Source organism: Branchiostoma belcheri, unplaced genomic scaffold (genome assembly GCF_001625305.1).
Source record: "Branchiostoma belcheri isolate BF01 breed outbred unplaced genomic scaffold, Haploidv18h27 scaffold17, whole genome shotgun sequence".
NCBI classification, from domain to species: Eukaryota; Metazoa; Chordata; class Leptocardii; order Amphioxiformes; family Branchiostomatidae; genus Branchiostoma; species Branchiostoma belcheri.
In genome coordinates this window covers 1,690,352-1,708,967 of record NW_017803157.1, presented here as the reverse complement: position 1 = coordinate 1,708,967, position 18,616 = coordinate 1,690,352, and the positions used below count along the sequence as shown (strand labels likewise).

The 18,616-nt window shown below is 38.1% G+C and overlaps 2 protein-coding genes across 2 annotated transcripts; one reads left to right on the top strand and one right to left on the bottom strand.

The window, feature by feature from the left end:
• Nucleotides 1-3,954: 3,954 nt before the first annotated feature.
• Nucleotides 3,955-13,736, bottom strand: LOC109466807 (phosphatidate cytidylyltransferase 2-like). Its single transcript, XM_019764645.1, has 14 exons — nt 13,499-13,736; nt 11,881-11,996; nt 11,010-11,106; nt 10,310-10,486; nt 9,906-9,966; nt 9,425-9,483; nt 8,604-8,686; nt 8,150-8,237; nt 7,572-7,640; nt 6,848-7,003; nt 6,459-6,500; nt 6,190-6,282; nt 5,386-5,489; nt 3,955-4,904 (listed from the first exon to the last, which is right to left on the bottom strand). Exons 1-14 carry the CDS (start codon nt 13,589-13,591, stop codon nt 4,775-4,777), a joined length of 1,368 nt encoding a protein of 455 aa, XP_019620204.1. The 5' UTR covers nt 13,592-13,736; the 3' UTR covers nt 3,955-4,774.
• A 592-nt stretch (nt 13,737-14,328) lies between these two features.
• Nucleotides 14,329-18,240, top strand: LOC109466819 (proliferating cell nuclear antigen). The gene is made up of 6 exons (XM_019764662.1): nt 14,329-14,754; nt 15,755-15,852; nt 15,966-16,033; nt 16,667-16,861; nt 17,296-17,419; nt 17,761-18,240. Exons 1-6 carry the CDS (start codon nt 14,534-14,536, stop codon nt 17,841-17,843), a joined length of 789 nt encoding a protein of 262 aa, XP_019620221.1. The 5' UTR covers nt 14,329-14,533; the 3' UTR covers nt 17,844-18,240.
• Nucleotides 18,241-18,616: the final 376 nt, after the last annotated feature.

The following is an 18,616-nucleotide window of genomic DNA, read 5'->3' as shown; positions in this document are numbered from 1 at the left end:
TTCAAAATCTTAAACAAGTACTACAACAAAGATGTTATTACTTTTTTTTTTTGATACTAGATCTAAGATGCCAGGAATATCCTGTATACTATTATACACTATTAATATGTACAAAAATACCTACCAAAATATTTCAGAAAAAAATTGGATGCACAGCTCCAATTTTGGGTGCACTAAGGTTCACATGCACCCAGTATTTTGAGCCCTGAACTAGTACTGTAATGTACACACACGTCTTATTATAGAGAAACTTCTCAGTTTGGTTTGTCATGCTCAATAAGCTAACAACAAGTATAACCACACATACATGTACTCTTATATTAGACTTTGTTTTGCATTCTTTTGAATACCATATGGGGTATTTGTTGTAGGTAAACTGTTTGCTGTATTGCAGGCAGTCAGATACAAAAAGTGGATGACAAGTACAGGGCTTATGTAATAAGAGGAGCTGACTTTTCTATGTATTGAGTTTCTTGTTGGCTGATAAGGTTCATAAGGACATTAAGTCTTTTAAATTGCTCAGTAATATTCCTAAAGTATGCTGCTACAATGTATTCATTTATGTGTACATGAGTCTGTGTACCAGATATGAGGGACTCTATTATGTCAGGAAAGATGTTCATTTGAATGCAGCCATGTTGTCTTGTGGCTGTTATTGTATTTCTGTATCAGTGCCGGTATAACTGCCCTTCGGCGTAATACACCAGCTTATTTAAAGATATTTTAAAATTTGTGCCAACTATAGGAATGCAAGGACTTTCTTCAGCTGTTGGTGCTAAAATAGGAGCTTTTTTGTGCTTTTCGTTTGTTGGTATTTTTCTTTCAAATCAGAAAGAAATGTGGTAAAAAAGTGGTAAATTCAAGATACAACACTTGTCTTGGAAATTAGATTGTTATGTCCTAGCAACAAGGAAACTAGGTTTATGTATTTTATTTTGCATAATTGGTAGGGAAATGCTATAATTCATTCATGTTGAATGTTAGAAATTTCATTATCATGACTTAATAGGTAGCTAATAGTACTGATGAATATTGCAAATTTAGTCATTGTGATGTATGCATTTTGTATAATAAGAAAAACATCCTTGTGTGGCAAAATGGTGGGAATTTTTCCATGTTTGGGAATGTCTATCAGCACTGTAGCAAGTGTGGACAGACCTGTGCAATGAAATGGGGATAGACTAGAACTCTGAACTTCCTGACTCCGGATACAATGTACATAATAGCTCTAGTTTCAAAATGAAATGTGAGCTTGCCTGCAATGTACTTAGCCATTGCCATAACCGTCATATTAGCATGGAGTTTTGATGAATTCCACTGTACGTAACATTTTAGATACTTACTAGTACATGACTGTACATGTAGTATCATGAAAGCTCAGTGAAAAATGTCAACATTAATTTTTATGTAGACACATTTAGCAATATGTCACAATACAAGATTTCATAACACAATCTGTGTTTGGTTGTGGTCAATCTACCGGTATTCATATTTTGAAAAATTAGTCTTAAGGGGGGCCTGTGAAGTACATTTGTATCTCCCATTCAGTCACAAGACCACATTGACAGTCACACATACTAGAGCAGTTTTATTACATTAATATTGTAGACCTCTTTTCTAAAAAGTACATGATCATATTTAAGATTCATAACACACAAAAACAACTTAAATCAGTATTGACTTCACTTGAAACATTTATTACATCACTTTTTAAACTTCCATTGGTCTATACACCTCGTAGATATTAATGATATAAGTACAATAGATAAGTGTAATATTTGGTCACCCTTTAAGTTTAAGTTAACACTGACAAGCACAAGGCTCAAACTTTCCACAGTACTGCCAACATCTCATACTTTTTCATTACTGATTAATAAATATAGAGCTCACATTTTTCAAGAAATATTGTATCTGGAGTATTTGAATTGCACTAACCTATGCCTTGGTCACAATTGCCGATTGGCCTAGCCAGGTACTAATCATTTTCTGGCTGTTTTCACTTTTGGGTGGGAGCTGCTTTGGACTGTCTTCAACTGTTTTAGGGCAACAACAGGCCCCCATTTTATTTCGGACAAAATATCGGGCTATAGCCTGGGCTGTAGCAAAAAAAAAGTTTTCTGTCAGTGTCCATCGCATTTTGTCCCAGAAATTTCAGTATGCTATGGGATAGGGCGGATTCAACTCACAACATCAGATTGAAGAATGACCAGAAAATTTACTTTGAAAATCCTGTTTTTCTTCCCTGAAATTGCACTGTATGCCTTTAAACAAAACAACCCAAACATGCCAATGAAAATCTTAATGTGAACATGACAGCCAGTGTTGACGTCACACTTCAAAGAAGCCACGTGACAAGCTTCACTGGGTCAGTCTACTGAGGAAGACCAGAGTGACTGGTCGAAAGCTCTAGGTGAGAGAATTTTTTGTGTTGGACCAAAAAATTTAACTTTAAACATGACAGTCAGTGTCTGCTGTGCCTAGATCAGCTCCACCCCTGACAGACCCCCTCGCAATGGCATTGTGAACAAGGCATTAGTTTCTCTTCATACCCTCCAAATGGCACAGTTGACAATGATTGTTCTTCTCTACCGCAGTGGCACAGCCCTGAGCAGACTAGTCTTTACATCACTGTCACAGAAAATATTTCCTATCATACAATCAAGGTATAGTGGTCATATACACATACACACTAAATTCTATATAATTTGGTGCATACATGTACTATAGTGGTGAATCATAGATCTGCACAAGCATTTCAGGGCTTGAAATACTGGTAGTGGTGCACCCAAATTTGGAGATGTGCACCAGAGGACCCAAATATTTTCGTAGGTTTACGTATGTAACAATGTTAAATGTATAGTAGTATACTGCATATTCTTAACATCCAAGTGTCCAAAAATTATAAAATCATTGTTGTAGTACTTTTCTTTTGAAATGAAATATAGTCAGTTTTTTTTTTCTGACATTCTACTTATTTATTATTAAATGGAGCATCCAAAAAAAATTTGTGCAGCCAATTTTCTAGGCTGGGTTCACCAGTGCACCTTTTCCGAAAAATGAATTTCAAGCCCTGCATTTAATTTGTACTGATTGGGTTGTTTCTGTGTTTGATATGCCAATGAAGTGACAACTTACATGTACGTTGTGCTAATATTAATAATACACATTCAATCATTGTATACAGTTAAAATAGGATGATGCTGATAATAAAATGATAACTAGAAAGGCCAATATTTGCTTTGGAGCAAATATAGCGATGGGTTCACCACATTTTACCACATGGCAGGGAAAGAATGAGAAACACAAGGGAAAACAATGCTTTACATTGATATAACTATAGTATGAAGTAACATACAACTAAGACTACAACAGTTGGATAGCTATTCCCTACATTATTGGTTAGGATTGCATAATGCAAACTGTTGATTTTCAAGATAAAAAGAAGCGTTCATAGCCCGCATTCCAATGCTGGAGCAGGAAAGCTTAAAATACCTACCAAAACACTTGAATACAGACATACTGTCAGTATGGCATGGCTCTGTGCAGGTGTAAATGAAGTTAAGCCAGTTAAATCCCAACAGCCAATCAGCAAGGAGAATAGAGGAAAGCTGCATGCCTATTGGTTGATGCCTTGCATGCCATTGTGATGACTCATGTCCAAATGTGGTAAACACTGCACACTTACACAGTAATACATTAGCTATTACACAGCCAAAAAACTCAAATAAAACCATTCTAAAAGCCTGTATCACAATAATTTAAAAACGCCTAGGGGTATTTGCCCACTGTACCTCCATACCAAATTTCAGGACCTTAGGCCCTAAAATGAAGAAGCTGAATCCATTTAAAGATATGGCAGGAGGAGGAGGAGGAGAAGGAGAAGGAGAAGAAGAAACATCAGAAAAAGCAATATGGTTTCACCACACCACTTCGTGGTGTGGTGAACCCATAAATATCAATTTGAAAGCTTAAGTCAAGTGGTGAGTTACACGTCTGGGAAATAAATCATATAAAAATGGAATTTTTCAGATTTGTTTACATCGGGAAAACAGGGATGAGGATGAATTTGAGCATCAAAATAATGGATTTTGTGCAGAAAAAATGTCTTAAGGAATGTGTAGCTTAAAGTAGAAGACAAGGTCTGACTTTTTGTTTGAATGAAAGGTTAAATTTTCCAGCCTTTAACAGAACTGCTTAAAATGTGCATTTTACTACGGGCAATATTATTATTACTCACACTTTGTTTACTCTACCTTACAGTTCCCATGAAGAAAATTAGATATCCTGTACATGACATGCATGAATGTAAGACATATATAATACATGCTCACAAATACATATTGGCCATCACTACATGTATGTACACATGTATACCTTGGTATCATCTACTAGTACTTACTGACAAAAATACAGAAGGCATATCTCATGTATACATGTACTTTATATCCCTAGAACTACTCTGCAACATCCTATTTGATGTAATAGTATTACAACAGCACATATATAAGGTCACACTTCAAGGATATTACTGCAACGGTTACAGACTACTTATAATACATGTAATATTTTAACAGATGTGGTTCCAATGAAAACTCAAAAGCATTTTGACACAGCATTTGGATCAGATTGGAGAATATTACACTTCAGAATTCAAAGTCATTGATTGCCAAACTTAAAAACTCTAAAATCAGTGTTTCAATGTGGTTTTTGATACCTGCTTGCCTTAGCAAATTTGCCATGAAACCTGCACAGCTACTTTAAGTATTCAGAGTGCCTAGGAGGAGCAGCTATTCTCTACTAGACCTGCATCTAGCAGGTGCTGTTTCAGCTTGTTGAAGACCACCAGCTGGAGATCTGGCCGTAGCGCCAAAACCTGCTGTACGATTTTGCCTGGGTTTGGAGCTCTGGGAAAAGAAAGACAATAAATTATTGTAATGCCGTTAGTCCACATCAATTTTCATGCAAATTATGTTAAATCCATCCATGGGGCATCCATAGATTGTAATTGTTTAATTCTTTGATGGAAGCATGCCTCAAGCATCTTGAGCTACTGGAGTCTTTGAAGAACGAAGAAGGCAGTGTCTTAATCATAATGCTGCAGGGGCCAAACGACATAGACTGATAGAGCAGGAACAACAGCAGTCCTGAGTAAGTCCTGACTATGGATCACCAAATTGAATGCCGTAAGTGTGGACAATTGTCTGTCTCAAACTTATAATATAGGGCTTAGAAGCCACATGAGGTCACACACCCCATGAGTGAGGATGCTAACAGTCATCTTTGACTACGAAGGACTAACAAGAAGAAGAAGCATATATTACCTACAACCTGATTGTATGTATCCATTCAAGGGAAGGTACATATAGCAGTTGTGGGTGAGCTTACCTGATAAAACTGTGGTGGTACACATGTACAAAGGTGGCCATGAGGTACTGGCAGTCAAAACGATCCACCATCCCACCATGTCCCGGAATCACGTCAGCAAAGTCCTGCCAAACAACACATGGGAAAAATGTAGCTTAAATTTCAATTCTGCATTTATAGGAGAACTCAATCTTAACCCCTGTCCTGCTGGCAATTTTTTACAGAATATTTTCAAATAATTTGATGTCTTAATCAGGTCACATACCCTTGACTTTTTTTGCCCTGTGATGGCGTAGTTACTTCTGCATTTGCTGCGGTGTAATACATTTCACGAGAAATACCACCAAATTGTACATATACAGGGCATGATATAGATGGTAACTGTATGCGCAACCCATATACACATGTATATAGGCTTTGAAGGACAAGGGTTAAACATTCAACTGAAACACAATGGGAAACTTGGACTTCTAAAGAACCTTAATGTCTACATTTAGCACAGTAACAAACTGGACCAAAATATTCCTGAAGTATACATTTGACAAAATATTTATACGAATACACACAACAAAAGTTCAGCTATGCTGGGGAGCTTTCGAGACGTACTCTGTCTCTTCATCAACCAGATTCAGATCTCATCTTGGAGTTCTCTTGTCACGTGACTTGATGGGATAATCACGTGACAAGAGACAGTTATATACAGGTTTTAGGTAGTGACGCCCCCTGTCCTTGTTTAAGGTACTGCGTTGTCAGCGGATCTGGATTGCCTCCCGGACACCCCTTGCAAACCTGAAGTATACAGTTTGGATGTAGAAATCTACTCACCTTTATTTTAAATGCTCGTTTGAAGCCGCTAGCAAAGAACCCTCCAAAAGGACCGATTAAGGAAGCAAAAGTTGCCAGGTATATGGAGTGGATCTAAAAAGAGGCATCATCTTATGATTAGTGCTCAGCTGTATGTTATGAAGAACAGGCAAAAAGCAAGGTGGTAAGTATTTAAATCTCAGTTACCAAGTACTAACTCATAAAGGCTTTAACTATTTCTTGATTATGGCGGTTTTGAACTTGTTGTTCCAGTGAATGTGTTGCCTCACCTGGAAAGGATATATGTTGACAGTCTTCCACATCAAGCCCATCTGTAGGAATATGAAATATACAAATTACATTCAATTTGTATGATGACATGACAGTGTTATTTCCCCTGCCTAATCTTGTACATTTCTAAGGCATATTACTGTATTACAGAAGGGAAAATTTTCAAGGCATCCAATGCAATTTTAGGGCAGCAAAACAAAGATATTCTGGGTGAGAAAATCTGTTTGATATTGACATGTACTCACTGCCATTTCTTAGTACATTTCCGTCATCATTTCATACTTGAAGTGTTTAAAAAAGCCTCAAAACAAGTCACGTGAGTCCTCTCTTTATTTTGGTAGTACCGATACTACCCATAAATAGTTTTTCTTTGTTAAAAATTCCTTACCACGTGCAGTATTCCTTGTAGCCATAAGGGTAGTGTGTACTCTGTCAGCTGGAACAGGGGAGCTGGTGTACACTCCATCATCCAGGAGTATTCAGACGGGCCGACAAACTCCACCGGACACACGAAGTACTCATAGCCGGACATGAAGTAGGCAAGCTGTGCAAAAAATAGGATCATTGCTTACTGATAAGATGGAAATGTTGCAAATATATCATACAGAACAGACACATGTTTCATAACAAACTGCAAACCAAAACTCTCACTTTTTAAGCACAGACTAAACCAAATTATAGAAATAGAACATAATGAACAATGGGAACATTTTATTTGATATCATTATAGATAGACAACCCCCAGATAACGTTATCTTAAAAAAACTGTCCTTGATTCTTATGTATCATCCCACACGATTGTACATGTATGTCAACTATGTATCTCTTTTAATGTAACATTGTGGATATTAATAAAGTTTGAAAAAAAAATACAGAACAGTTGTAAGGTAAGGTTAGAACTTCCCTTAATAATAACCAATGGTACCACAATTGTAATTCTTTTTATTCAACATAATTATAGAGGATTAAAGGCTTCGAAGTTGATGCATTTTTAAGTATTCCCTCCCCCGAAGAATACAGTCATTTTGGGTCCAGCACCACCCCTATTTATACTAGTATACATGTACATGTGTATGTGAAAAATAAATTAAAATGTGTCTTGAACAACTCACCAGCCAGCCAAACAGCAGAGTGGAAAAGAAAGCTCCAATGAAGCCTTCCCAAGTTTTCTTGGGTGACAACTGTGGGAAAGGAAACATACACAGAACTCGGGTTATCGCACAACTTTTTTTGCCCTGTACATTACTGCAGAAACAGTACTAAATACCTTGAAATGTCGGTGAAGGTTAGACATCCAGTTAATAAGATATGCCAAAAAACAGTTCTCAAGCAACTGGATATGATTTTGGAAACGGTCAGACGTTTCAGGTAGCATCCACTACCTTTCCTCATTGACACTAGAGACTTGCAGGAGAAAGGTAGGTTTATAAGCACGAACTATTGATTGATATGCAAATAAGTGAATACAAATTCCTTGAAGTTGAACCTTGTACAATAGAAATTAGCAATGACATGCCATTAGGATTTACTTTCATAGCCTTTTCTTTTTTGACAAAGTCCTGCTCTCATTTATGAAGAGAAAAGTACTGTTTCTTTGGCGCTGGCATGTAAGCACCACATCATGGCTATGTCATCAGAGAGAATGTATAATTATTTATCTGATTATTATCCATAATTGCTGGACACTTACCTTGATTAGGGACGTTCTCCCGAAGAAGAATCCGAAGATGTATGCCATGACATCGTTACAAATCACCATGGATACAGGGACAATCAGCCTGCAAGTTACATGTATAGAACATGGATGTGTCAAATATAAGGCCACAACAATATAACTTGTTGCTTCTCATCAGCAATATATTTGTACATTGTGTATGCCCTTAGGAGTGGAGACCTTCTTATCTGAACAGTATGAACATATATGTAAAATGTTGGAATTTATCTATTTCTATGTACATGTACATTGTATTTCTGTATTTTTAAACAGGGTAGATGTTCTCAGTGCTTGACAAACTGCTTTACAAGGGCATACAAGTTAACATAAACAGTGAAATTTTTAAACAAATCATTCAACAAGGAATCATTTCTCATCTTACCAAACAACAATTTCAAGTCTAGTTTGGGTAACATTAAACTTGTCTCACCAGATGAGTCCTTCAAAGATGTTCTGTATGATGAGGTGGGACTGAGTCACTACAATCAGCAGTGTGATGTGGGTCCATCCAAACTAGACAGGGGACATAAGAAAGGTCAAAACTTACTTAGACCTAGGGAAAAAATGTTGTGTTTCCTGTTTCAGTCCTGAAAAAATTAGGGTCGGTAGGTAGGCATTATCTTTTTTTTCTTTCTGTTTTTTTTTTTTAGACTTTGGGGATCTCTAGTGATCCAACTTGTACAATATAGCACAAAAAAGTCTAGGGTCTGCACTTTTTACTAGGGTTGGTCAGGAAACAGGAAACACATTTTTTTTTTTCCTAGGCCTTATTACCATTAGTCCCAGTCCCAGTGCATACTCTGCAATGTCAGCTTGAGCACTTTTAGTTTTAGATGCTGCTACACTGTAGTAGATTACCATAACGTTGTCATGCAGCAGACGATATGACCTTTTAGTGTTATCAAATCTAATCATAGACTATAGAACTAGGATGAAAGGATGACATGCTACATGTGGTATATTACTGTGTAAGACTTTCTGATCAATGTTAGTTTCTCAGTCTACAATCATGTAATTAACACTTGTGAGTAATGAAAGTGAACATGCTGGGGAAGTTGACTGTTATCACTAATGTTTGTAAAAGGTTACACAGCAAGACTATGGACATCCTCCTAAAGCAAAGATATAGATAGACCTAGCATGTTACTGGTTATACTGTAAGTCTGTCACAGTTCTTTTAAAATCAAAGTTCAGCCATTCTATCACATGAGAGTCTCACAGTTGATCACAAGTGAAGACAACGGTTCTCACCATGGTGAACTGTTTCAGATAGTGTCTTTTCACCAGTGTCAGGACAAACATGCAAAAACCTGAAAAAGTCCATGCACAAAAGATGTAAATCACAAGTTATATCGGGGGGGCATTCAGGTTAAACAAGCATAACTATCACAAATTCTATAATAAACATTTGTGCCACAATTTATTGTTATGAAAATTAAATGGTCTCTGTTCTGATGTACATTAGCTCCTTTTAAATTTTAATTTGAAAATACATACAATCTTGTATTTTACATTCCTGTGATACAGTCCATAGAATGATATATACATGTATGTACATTGTATTACATGACAAATTTAGTCAGTCACAATCTCTAAGTGAGAACAATCCCTTGTGTTGCAACAAAAATTTCAACTTCAGTCATGTACCTATTGAAATGTGAAAATGTGAATTTCATAATTTATCCTTATATACTAAGTTAAGTATTTCCAAAATGTTGATCTCTACACTCACCTGCTACATACATGGTGAAGGCAACAAATCTCCTGTACTTGATGAGAGGACGAAAGAACTCCTGAAAAATAATTGCATGTATAAATGTAAATGTCAGCTACCTTCTGTGATCTTCTGTCTTATTTTTATAGTTAATTATACCCTGATTTCTGTACTGAAGTATTTTGAGCCTTGCACAACACCCATACTCTCCAAGCAGGAGTTGAAGGGGGGAGATCGTTACCTTTCTATATATGGCCCTTTTTTTTTTGTCGCTACCCCCACCAACGCATATTGGACCCTCTCTGGCCAATGGATACTACCTGCCCAATTTAATAGTCTGTCTTTTTGCCACCCTAGGATCTGCTTGGAGATTAAACACCCATACCAAACTACAACTGAGTAGATAAAATCAAAACATGTACCTCTCGTTGTAAGAAGTGGCCGAAGTAATCAGTGATGGTTTCCCCGTAGAAGAAGTAGTTGGCACAGAGGAGGAAGTACCATTGCAGTGTGCGGAACCAGGGCAGATCGTGAGACTGGTACACCTTGTGGCCGATACTGATAATCTCCTGAAAACACTTCAGTTGGACAGTCATCACCTGGTCAGGGATGGAAAATAGACAATGGGGAACTGTCAAACTACACAGTGTCACCATTATGGTAAATAATTATAAAAAAGAATAGCTTTTACCTTTTCTTAGACCTAACATATTAGTCAAAAGCCTCAAAAGCTGGAAGTATTTTTAAAGTACGTACATGGAAAATTCATCAGCAAGTTGACGTGTACATATTACTGTGTCTACTATCACAATTTTAAGTGTCTTGAGCACTAACAATAAATACTGGGATCGTGTGGTATAACAGCAGAGTGTTCGCCTCGGAACCAAGAGGTCACGGGTTCAAACCCTGCCAACATGCCACCGATCTTGTGCCCTTGGGAAAGGCACTTTATACGAATTTCTCCACTTCACTCAGGTGAAAATGAGTGTGTCCAAGGACATGTCCTTGGTATGTCTGTTTGTCTGCGTTGGTGGCAGCGTGAAAATAAGTTGGAAAAACTTGAATTTGCTGTCACCATTTATTGTGATAAATGTTGGAATAGAAAAAAAAATTAATACTCACTGCAAAGGTTAGGTAAAACGGCCCTCCCCAGATCAGCCAGAAGAATCCAACCACCATCATCATTCCAAAAAAACCTCGGATAACCCAGTTCCGCCATCTAATGGTCAACAATGGGAAAATGTGTTACATGTATTCATAAAGAACTCTCTCTAAATAGGAACAAAATGTATAATGACAGATCATTAATATAATCTTTTGTCCAATCTACAGCACGCATAAAAATCTCACTTTCAATACATGTATTTGCAAAGTACTTTTTTATGTGCCATGTATATGTCATACCACTACTGGCACTAGCCTGTACTCTTTATTACTGGCTTGTGTGAAAAAAAAAAAGAACTATCAAAGTTCCATTTCTATACCACTTTATATTTGAATATCAACTGCCTGAGCTCATGATTCTATCTGCATAATGTAGGCAGCTACTACAGAGTGCAGATAACATCAGAAGTGCGCAGGTACATGTACATGTATTACTGCAGGGGTTTTTCTAAACTGGGGAATAAGGGTGCTACTCCCTCATGTAGCCAGCTCGCCCATGTCAATTTTCAGATTGAACGCTTTATATTTTTAAGTGGCTACATACAACATAAAGTCTTTCTCAAAAAGATCTTTTTCTGGGGAAAATACAAATGAAAACAAAACGCCATAACAACGCATTCTAGCATTACAATACAAACTGTGTTAATCTTGTAAAAATTACAAAATTCTGCGCCAACCCCCCGCTCGGTCGCTTTGCTCCTTCACCAAAAACTGCTACTTGTAGTGATGCTAAATTTTTATAGAAAAACCTCTTTCTGTATTCTAGTGTTCACAGATATACTGTATTCAACTTCAAGTATGTACAAAATGTACATAGATCTATCTGTACCTTGGTGTTAATGAGGAGATGGGCAGAGCTTTTTCCACTGTGTCAGTCAAGCCTTCCTGTGGAGGGGCGGGGTCTACGGGACCAGGCTGGTCACCAGCATCACTCTCCTCATCTTTCTGTACACAAACAAACAAACAAACATAGGCATCACCATTAGTCATTGCCCATTTTATTTAAAACACTGACCATATATTAGTATAATATTCCTCAATCGTGGTCAAGATGTATAGTAGAGATCGAAAATTTGGAGGTACGTGTTTTTATCTTCATAAAAATGTCACTGGTTGAGGAATATTCTACTTACTATGATATACACATGAGGGATGAATCTCTTTGACTGACCTCATAGCTGTAAACATGTCAGCCTGTTTTTATACATCCATCTAATCTACAATGCTTATTACCAATTCAGGGCTCAAAATCCTTTTTTCAGCATACTTGCTCTGGTGTACTAGTAGGTAACACTGGAAATGAACATTGCTGTTTCCAGCCCTGCGATCAATGAGATAAGAAAAATTCCCCAGTTACGGCTGCTCTGATATAATCAGGTACCTCAATTCGGCAGCTGACGGCAAATGATTTGTCTTACAAATCAGCACCAAGGACATCACTCAGGCCACGTCATGTCAATTTACTGGTACTGGTAATGTCATTTCACTGCACTTGGCACAAGCATCTCGTGACAGATTGGTCACTTGCCTTTTGACATTCAATAGTCATTCTGTACATGTGACTTGATTCTTGGATTTTTGTAGGAAAAGAATGTAGCAGGCAGGCAAAATGATAGAGAGGAAACAGCTATCGTGTGATAGATCTATAAATGCATAACAAACAGTGATATACTTTGTAAATGGAGATACAGTACCTTTTTTTGTTGTTTTGACATCATAAGCATTTGTCATCATTATCATCATCATAAGATGCCTGGTGTTATATACATTTTTGTACCATTGATACTGAGTCTTTTAGACAGCTGGTATGTTTTCAGAGGCAATCACCCTCTCTACCCCAGGTTTGCCTCTCAAAAAATTATGCAGGAAATCGTTTTACAGGGGACTAGAATTTATAAATATTAGAAAGTACAAAACGTCTTTGCCCCACCCCTCCCGAAAAAAAAATTGTTGCGCCAACCCATCCTTATTTTCAAGCTGTCACCTCTGATAATGTATCACAAAGATGGCAGGCAACAGGTCTCATTAAGGGCTATTATGATTTTAACATTACATTTTGTTTACAAATTTGGTTGGTGTTTTATATATCTTTCGATCAGCCCATTTCTTCCACAGTTGAAACACACCACAAGATCTCAAGATTATTAACAGAATCAGTGTATAGTAGTTATACATGCTTATAATATGGTTCAGCACATTCTCCAAAAAACATTATCATGCAAAAAAAAGATGGCTGATTCTGAAGATATTATATAATCCCTGTACCTTGGAATTGACTAACAACATTGGTTTAAAATTCTATGCTTTTGGAAAAAGCAAAAGGATGCAAAAATTCATGATGATTCGTACGAAATGCCTGGTTTGTTATGGCTAATAGCGGTGAGGTGTTGTGAGAAATCGGCGTCAAATGTGACGTTAATGCGAGCTGGATTGCTGTCATGTCCCACCTGTTCATCCAGAATCTGATCGTCAGAGCTTTCCCCCGTGTCCTCATTCGCTATGACGCCCTGAGGTCGTCTCTCCGTTTCTGGAGCACTCATGGCGGCCGGCCGGATCTTGCTGGGTTTTTGCTGAGCCCCTCTGTCGTCTGTGTTGCCTCCAGCTGGTGTATATTGGGGAGAAGGGCGGTTATAACATACAGTACTAGTATACGATACTGATTCACTGTTGCTGACCCGAAAAAAATATCAGGGGTTGTACCAATAGTTGAGATGCTCGGGGGAGCCTGTGATGTTAAATTTTTTATACTTTGCTTTCTATGTTTTTTATCAACATTTATTTATCAATTGACCAAAAATTATAGATTTTATTGATATTTTATGGACGGACAAATACATTTGTGTTCAAATCCTGTCCTAATTAGTGACATTATTTAAATTTATGACTACAATTCCACCCTGAATTGAGATGGCCCCGTCTTCATTCTGATTAGACTAGCCCATTCTTGCTATGGGTAAAGCCTAATGTCATATCATATTTTATCTGTAATATTAACGGGGTTAAATACTAGCATGAAATGTTGAATGTTTATAATTTTTAAATTTTTACAAATATTGATTGGTAGTGAAGTTAAATTTCTTGACATATTATATATTTGTGAATTTTTTTTTTAAGTATTTTTCTCCATCGATACATTATATGGCCCCTCCCAATAAGTCTTCAATCGGAAGTGACGCACTTCATAGAGGATTCTGGGGGATTCGGGCAGGCCTGGGCTAGCACACAATTATCAACCAATCAGAGACTTCGTTTCATTTCTGACCAATCATATGGGATTATACTTTGACTTTCCCGCCTTTTGATCATTTTGGCGCGAACAGTCATTCTAGCCATCTTGGGTCGATCGACGAAGACTGCAGCAGGAATCCTCCTTCATCTAGGGCCTAATTTTCCCTCAAACATTCCGGTTTCTGTCTCAAATCATTCCGTAACATTTCTATTTTTCGATTCTAGAGTGAGTTTTGTACAGCAATCCCGTAAAAATGTTTGAGGCACGTTTGGTTCAGGGCTCTCTGCTGAAGAAGGTTTTGGAGGCGCTGAAGGATCTGATCGAGACGGCTAGCTGGGACTGTAGCAGTACGGGGATGTCCCTGCAGTCCATGGACAGTTCTCACGTCTCGCTAGTGCAGCTGGAGATGAGGAAGGACGGCTTCGACACCTACAGATGTGACAGGAACATGGCCATGGGAGTCACCATCGCGTCGTAAGTCCGCAAAGTCTTTCTACATGTCAAACTGGCGCTTTCCCGCCAAAATTTTAAACAAAACATCTAGCCATCTTTTTTTCATTCCCTTGCCCTGTCAATCTCCCGATAGACCACGGATATAAAGTAGATGTGGATAGCAACAACAACAAAGGGTGATATTTTGTCCACTCCGTTTACTTTTACAGAGTTAAAAGATCATCACTTCTTAGTACCTCTTGGTCACTCGGGAGGTGCTAGGTGGGGGTGGGGGGCACACATCTGGTTTCTTTGTTCTGAAACTATTTCCCGCGCGAAATTTCGTCCCACAGTCCCCAAGGATTACTAACGAAGTAGTCGGACAACTTGTAACTTTCCTATTGTTCCTTGTAGCCTGGTGACAGTCCTTCAATTATGTGGAATAAGACCAATATAAGGAAACAAATTTGCAACCCTTAAAATCATGTTTTGAGAAAATGTCAAACCAATATTGTGCTTGTATTGTGATATCAGTTGGATCTAACTGTACACTACCTGTTTGGGACCATCCCCTGCATGTCCCGAGCATACACCCCCTCCCCCTGACTGTACAGTACCCCCCCCCAGGGGTCTTCCGGGGACTCTTCCCCCTCCTGACTTTGATACCCTCTAATTCTTGCAACCTGCAATATTTGTTCCTTACTTTGATACCCTCTAATTCTTGCAACCTGCAATATTTGTTCCTTACTTCACATGATTTACTTTTGACTGAAGATGACTATTATAAATACATTTTCATTCACTGTAGTTTATTTTACTTTATTAGGGAGCAGATTTCCAGTGATAAAAGAAGTTCTTGGTTGAAACAATTATGAGACTAGACTATTAGGAAATATAACTTTTTATAAGCACAAATGCAGTGCCATGATTTTATACAAGAGGATGCCATGTTTAGATGCAAATGTTGACATGAATGTATCATAAGTTGTCCACATATTATTGAAGTACGAACTAAAAGAAGCCATTTTGTAACCTGTTCCAGGATGACGAAGCTGTTGAAGTGTGCAGGGAATGATGACATGGTCACCATCAGGGCAGAGGACAACGCAGACGCCATGACTCTCATCTTCGAGTCACCGAGTAAGTTTCAGTTTCAGTTTGTATATATTCAGTAGAAGAGAATTATAGGCAAAGAAATGTGGATATATAGTTGTGGAATGTCTGCCCTCCTAAATGTGGGTTTGTCTTTACAGACCAGGAGAAGGTGTCAGACTATGAAATGAAGCTTGTGGACCTGGATGTGGAACAGCTCGGTATTCCTGTGAGTACTGTAACATTGTGTAAAACAAAGATGACAATTTTGCATGTAACCCTGTGTGTGTCAGTGTTGACAGCCACTCTTGAGAGTATGACAAATCTACTAGTGATTTCGGTCCTGGGATTGGCAAGCTTTCCTGGTCCATCTCTACAGTTTGTCAGTACAGCTACCCTCAAATGTCCAAACATTTGCATATGGTTGCTGTAAGAGTGGATAAAGAGCACATTGTGCAGCCAGCACACCTATGACACACACAGCACACTGGGTCATGACATTGCCAATCAACTGAAACCCTATCTCCACCCGCTCGATTCCGTTTGCTTGTATACTCAAGTCTACTATTATACCATTCTTGTACATGTACCTAGGAACCCAAACATATACCCCCCCCCCCCAGACCATTGTCACCCAAAACATTACTTCTGTCACAGAAGTAGTAAGAAAAAGTTCTGGACAGTTGTACAAGGTACAATGTATGGCAACAATGACAATGTGATCAATACAAAAAGAGTATTCTAAGAAACTAAAATGATGGAATCAGGCCATTGAATGCTTGTTTTATCGGCACATACATTGTTGTATGATGCTGCCCACATTTCAGGCCAAATCCTGACGATCTTTTTGTTCACATCCAAGGACCAAGAGTACAGTTGTGTGGTGAAGATGCCCAGTGGCGAATTTGCGCGTATTTGCCGTGACCTGAGCCAGATCGGCGAGGCCGTGGTCATTTCCTGCACCAAGGATGGCATCAAGTTTTCTGCCAGCGGGGACCTGGGGACAGGCAACATCAAACTGGCACAGAGCGCAAACGTGGACAAGGAGGAGGAAGCAGTGAGTGAATTCTGAACCTTGTGTGGTCATGGTGTGTTTGCTTGACGTGTGCTTTAAAAACTGCCAGTGTACATGGCTTGATTGATTGATTGGTAAACATGGATTGTATTGGAATGAATACAAGTAAAATCTGACACAACATTTAGACTTATAAAAGCCAGTGTTTGTACCTTAAAGTGGTCTTCCAAAGGTCTAAGATACAATCATGGAGTGATGAGAAGTACAGAACTGTATGATACAAGCCATCATAAGAGATACATGTGTATATTGTATTGTTTTGTCACCAGTTAACGATAAGTATTTTTACAGTAGATTTCTTTATTTTCATGTTTGTATCACGTCTGTCATCAGCTACCAGTTTTGACGTATTGATATGTTGTCACTTGTCAGATTCTAGGTAAAGTAAACATACTAACAGCCTTGCCTTTCCACAGGTTACCATTGAGATGAATGAGCCAGTGTCCCTGACCTTTGCTCTGCGTTACCTGAATTTCTTCACCAAGGCGTCGCCCCTGTCTCCCTCTGTCACACTCTCCATGTCCGCAGACGTCCCCCTGGGTAAGGTTTCTGTTCTGGTTGTTCATTCTTGTCAGAAGAGACCTACATGTAGTCATTCTAGAGCTCTAGCCAGCACCAGTTTTTCTGTCAATTGTAGGAACTTTGTGGCGAGTGACGGAAAATTTTTAAAACCAATCCATCAACCTTGATGGATGAAATTCCAAAAAATGGCAATGGTTTCTATACAGTTTTTACCATGATCCAATTTTTCAGGTGCAGGTAATCATCAGTGTTACCCACACCAGTGTAGGTATGCTGAAAAACAGATTTGAAGCCTTGGTATAGACTTCAGTATGTTCTTCAAGCATATTGTGACTGACATATGTCATGTTTTTTTGCAGTTGTCGAGTACAAGATAGGAGACATGGGGCACATCAAGTTCTTCCTTGCTCCCAAGATTGAGGAGGAGGACGCCACAGCCTGAGTGAATCAGTCAGCTCAACTCTGAGCTGAGGATTAGAAGGATGTACAGACTTCGAAGAGAAACTTTGTGTTTTAGATATTAATGTTAATTAATGTGTACGGATCTAAAAACTGTGTATATCTACCATGAACTTATCAGGAGAACATGTTATCAAAATGGCTAGCCTTTCTGTTTAGACCAAGTCAGTTGCCCGTATTTTGAAAGAAAGATTATTGAAATTTGGAACTTAAATAAATGGTGAAATTTACATTGATTCAATTGCTGTATATTGATTGCAAAAAGATGGAAATTTACTTGAAACGTTACCTCAGTATTTGGAGCTGGAGAATGTATTATCAAGTGTGGGTGACTGGGTCAATCTTTTCAACTATACACAATAAAAGGTGTGTGAATGAGAGTTGTCTTGAGTTCATGTTTTTGTCCCTTTAGGGATGTCCTTTATGAAGGCTAACATAATGTACATACAATATCACCTAGCCTGGGTATCATTGTACACAGGCCAGCTTTACACAGATGCAGAATTAAGTCTTTTTTCTTCAAAGGGAACAACACAATTCACTCAGTAGACATTAATCCCACTTTATTATAATACAAGTCACAGTTAATGTTTGAACAGTTTCTGACAAGTTTGTGTACTTTATATTGGACCTTACAGTGACCAAAAAATACACGTACAATTTCTGCATCTGATACTAATACATATAAAATATAGATTTTCATTTGACGTTATAGTAGTATGTACATCTCTCATTAAATTGTTAAATGTATTAGGC

Excerpts from the sequence above, each read along its gene's own strand:
- LOC109466807 (XM_019764645.1), bottom strand. The coding sequence starts at position 13,591 with ATGAGTGCTCCAGAAACGGAGAGACGACCTCAGGGCGTCATAGCGAAT. Across the intron at positions 11,997-13,498 it reads ATCAGATTCTGGATGAACAG|AAAGATGAGGAGAGTGATGC; the intron begins GTGGGACATGAC and ends GTTTGTGTACAG. Across the intron at positions 4,905-5,385 it reads TACCACCACAGTTTTATCAG|AGCTCCAAACCCAGGCAAAA; the intron begins GTAAGCTCACCC and ends TTCTTTTCCCAG.
- LOC109466819 (XM_019764662.1), top strand. The coding sequence starts at position 14,534 with ATGTTTGAGGCACGTTTGGTTCAGGGCTCTCTGCTGAAGAAGGTTTTG. Across the intron at positions 15,853-15,965 it reads TCTCATCTTCGAGTCACCGA|ACCAGGAGAAGGTGTCAGAC; the intron begins GTAAGTTTCAGT and ends TTGTCTTTACAG. Across the intron at positions 17,420-17,760 it reads GTCCGCAGACGTCCCCCTGG|TTGTCGAGTACAAGATAGGA; the intron begins GTAAGGTTTCTG and ends GTTTTTTTGCAG.